Source organism: Dendroctonus ponderosae, unplaced genomic scaffold (genome assembly GCF_020466585.1).
Source record: "Dendroctonus ponderosae isolate FM_Combo_2020 unplaced genomic scaffold, Dpon_F_20191213v2 Dpon_F_20191213_8, whole genome shotgun sequence".
Taxonomy (NCBI): Eukaryota; Metazoa; Arthropoda; class Insecta; order Coleoptera; family Curculionidae; genus Dendroctonus; species Dendroctonus ponderosae.
Window position 1 is genome coordinate 12,194,659 of NW_026019016.1, and position 2,043 is coordinate 12,196,701.

The 2,043-nt window shown below is 39.4% G+C and overlaps 1 protein-coding gene across 1 annotated transcript in view; it reads left to right on the forward strand.

Annotated features, from left to right (window-relative positions):
- Window positions 1–1,636, forward strand: part of LOC109545743 — a gene marked incomplete in the record, with an annotated part of 6,005 nt that extends 4,369 nt beyond the window's left edge. The window contains 3 exon segments of the mRNA XM_048668832.1: window positions 611–776; window positions 836–1,066; window positions 1,118–1,636. Of these exon segments, the coding sequence (XP_048524789.1) occupies window positions 611–776; window positions 836–1,066; window positions 1,118–1,328 (608 nt within the window).
- Window positions 1,637–2,043: the final 407 nt, after the last annotated feature.

Below are 2,043 nucleotides of genomic sequence, written 5' to 3' on the forward strand. Positions count from 1 at the left end.
GATGAACGAAAATACTCTTCTATCAATGTAAAACTATTAACTGTATTTTGTTGTTGTGACCAATATTGAAATTTGTAATTGCTTATAGAATTTTTGTTAAGAACACATTGTGGAACACTTTAATTGATCGAGAACAAAATGAAAGGGCAAAAGCCACAGAGCGGGAACATGTAAGGAATATAAAATAATAAGTGCAGTTTTTTAGATAAAGGTTTGTGTTTTATCTCACAGTCACACATCATTGCGACAACGGCAAAAATGCTGAAAATGTTAATTTAGATTTTTAGTCCGTAGTTATAAGTTATATTTTAATTTATTTATTATCCATTTAATTAGTTTTAGATTAGTTGCAAGTAACTCTTGTTGTTGAAAAATTACATCAGTAAATACTTAAATATGTGAATAAACTAATAAGAGGAAATAAAGTATCGTTTTTCTTTCGTTACATATATGTATGTATATTCACTGAACATACACATGTACATTCACTGAACATACAGTGTATCAACTCTGACAGATTCCTGGGACATACATGGAATGTTCATAATGTAACTCATGTATGTCCCAGGAATATTCTGGGAATATAATTTTGCTATGTGGGGAGTTTCAGTGAAGGACAAGCTGAAGGCAAAGTACCAAGATGTCCCTGAGCATCTGATATCCATCGCCTTGGAAAGCGTGCACTTTAACGAATGCAGGGCCAATCAGATCCTGGATATCATGAAGCAGGAAGACAACGAAGTGGCTAGTGGCAGAAATGGAAAGCACCCAGCAGGGTAACTGGGCGGGGTTTTCCAATAATCCCGGACTAATGGAGATCTTTGCTTCCTTCCAGCACATCAGCAGTGACCTCCCCGCAAACATTCCCAGTTGTAAACTGCAATATCCCGATCACCCAGAGCCGACAGTCCATAAAGTCCCTACTGAAATCCGAAAAAAGCGACAACGCGAACAGATTCAGTAGAAACATCGACGAAAACAACGCCGGGTATAAATCAGCGCTGCTGAGCAACACTCAGGGGCATAACAGCAACCATGCCAAGGGGCAGAACCAGAAGCTCCTTCTGTAAGTGATTCAAAGAACCAACGACTTCGACGATAAAATTCCGGCTTTTAGGGAAAACTACGTTCAATGGCAGGGCCCCAACAAAACCCTCGCTAAGGGCCCACAAGCTCTATCCAGAGGAGCGAACAGAGCGTTGCTGTCGACCAAACTGTACACACCCTGTGGCCCAAATGCGGAATATCGCAAAGGTTTTCGGTTGGCCAAAGGGAGCATCTTTGCTCAAATTAAGGCCGTAGTTGTGGGCGACTCCAATTTGGATTAACCGCTCTAAAAGTGTTTCCGAAACCGATCCATATAAAATGTTTTATCAGTTTTTAGTTTCAGAAAAAATATCGTGCAGTGTGATAAGAAGATAATCGAAGATTTTGATCAACGGCGAGTGGCTTAAGCTGTGTCCCACACGTCGGTTTATACGATAGTACGATGATACGAAAGTGTTTCTATTGGTTGGACAGATCTCCAATCGGGCTTTAGGTGATCTTTACTACTCAGCAGGGGAGCGCAACGAAAGTTTCACTTTACAAAATCCGATTTTATTGTCTAACCTTATTAAGTAATTGTATATACTTTCCTGACTGTGTTTCAATTCCAAATCAAAATCAATTCCTGGGTTTCAGTCATTTATTGTCTTTATTTATCAATTAAAATACGTTTCGGTGTTTTCCACCATCATCAGTTTTTATGTGTAGCGTTGTTGCTACTGTAGCAACGTTCGTGTGCGCGTTTTTTGACGTCTCGTCAGCGCACCGTTAAAAAACGCTCGTGTGCACCGGCACTTAAGGTTTGTGAATGTTTTTTGGCTTTATTTATGAACCCTTCAGGAAAATTTTCACTGAGAGGGCTTAATTTGAAGTGATCTTTAAGGTAAGGATGGACAAAACTAGAAATTTCGAGAACCTCAAACGACACCGTCACCAAGCTGATTAATCTAAAACTTCTTGAATTCAAGCCTTTTTTGAGAAAACTGCCAACATTTC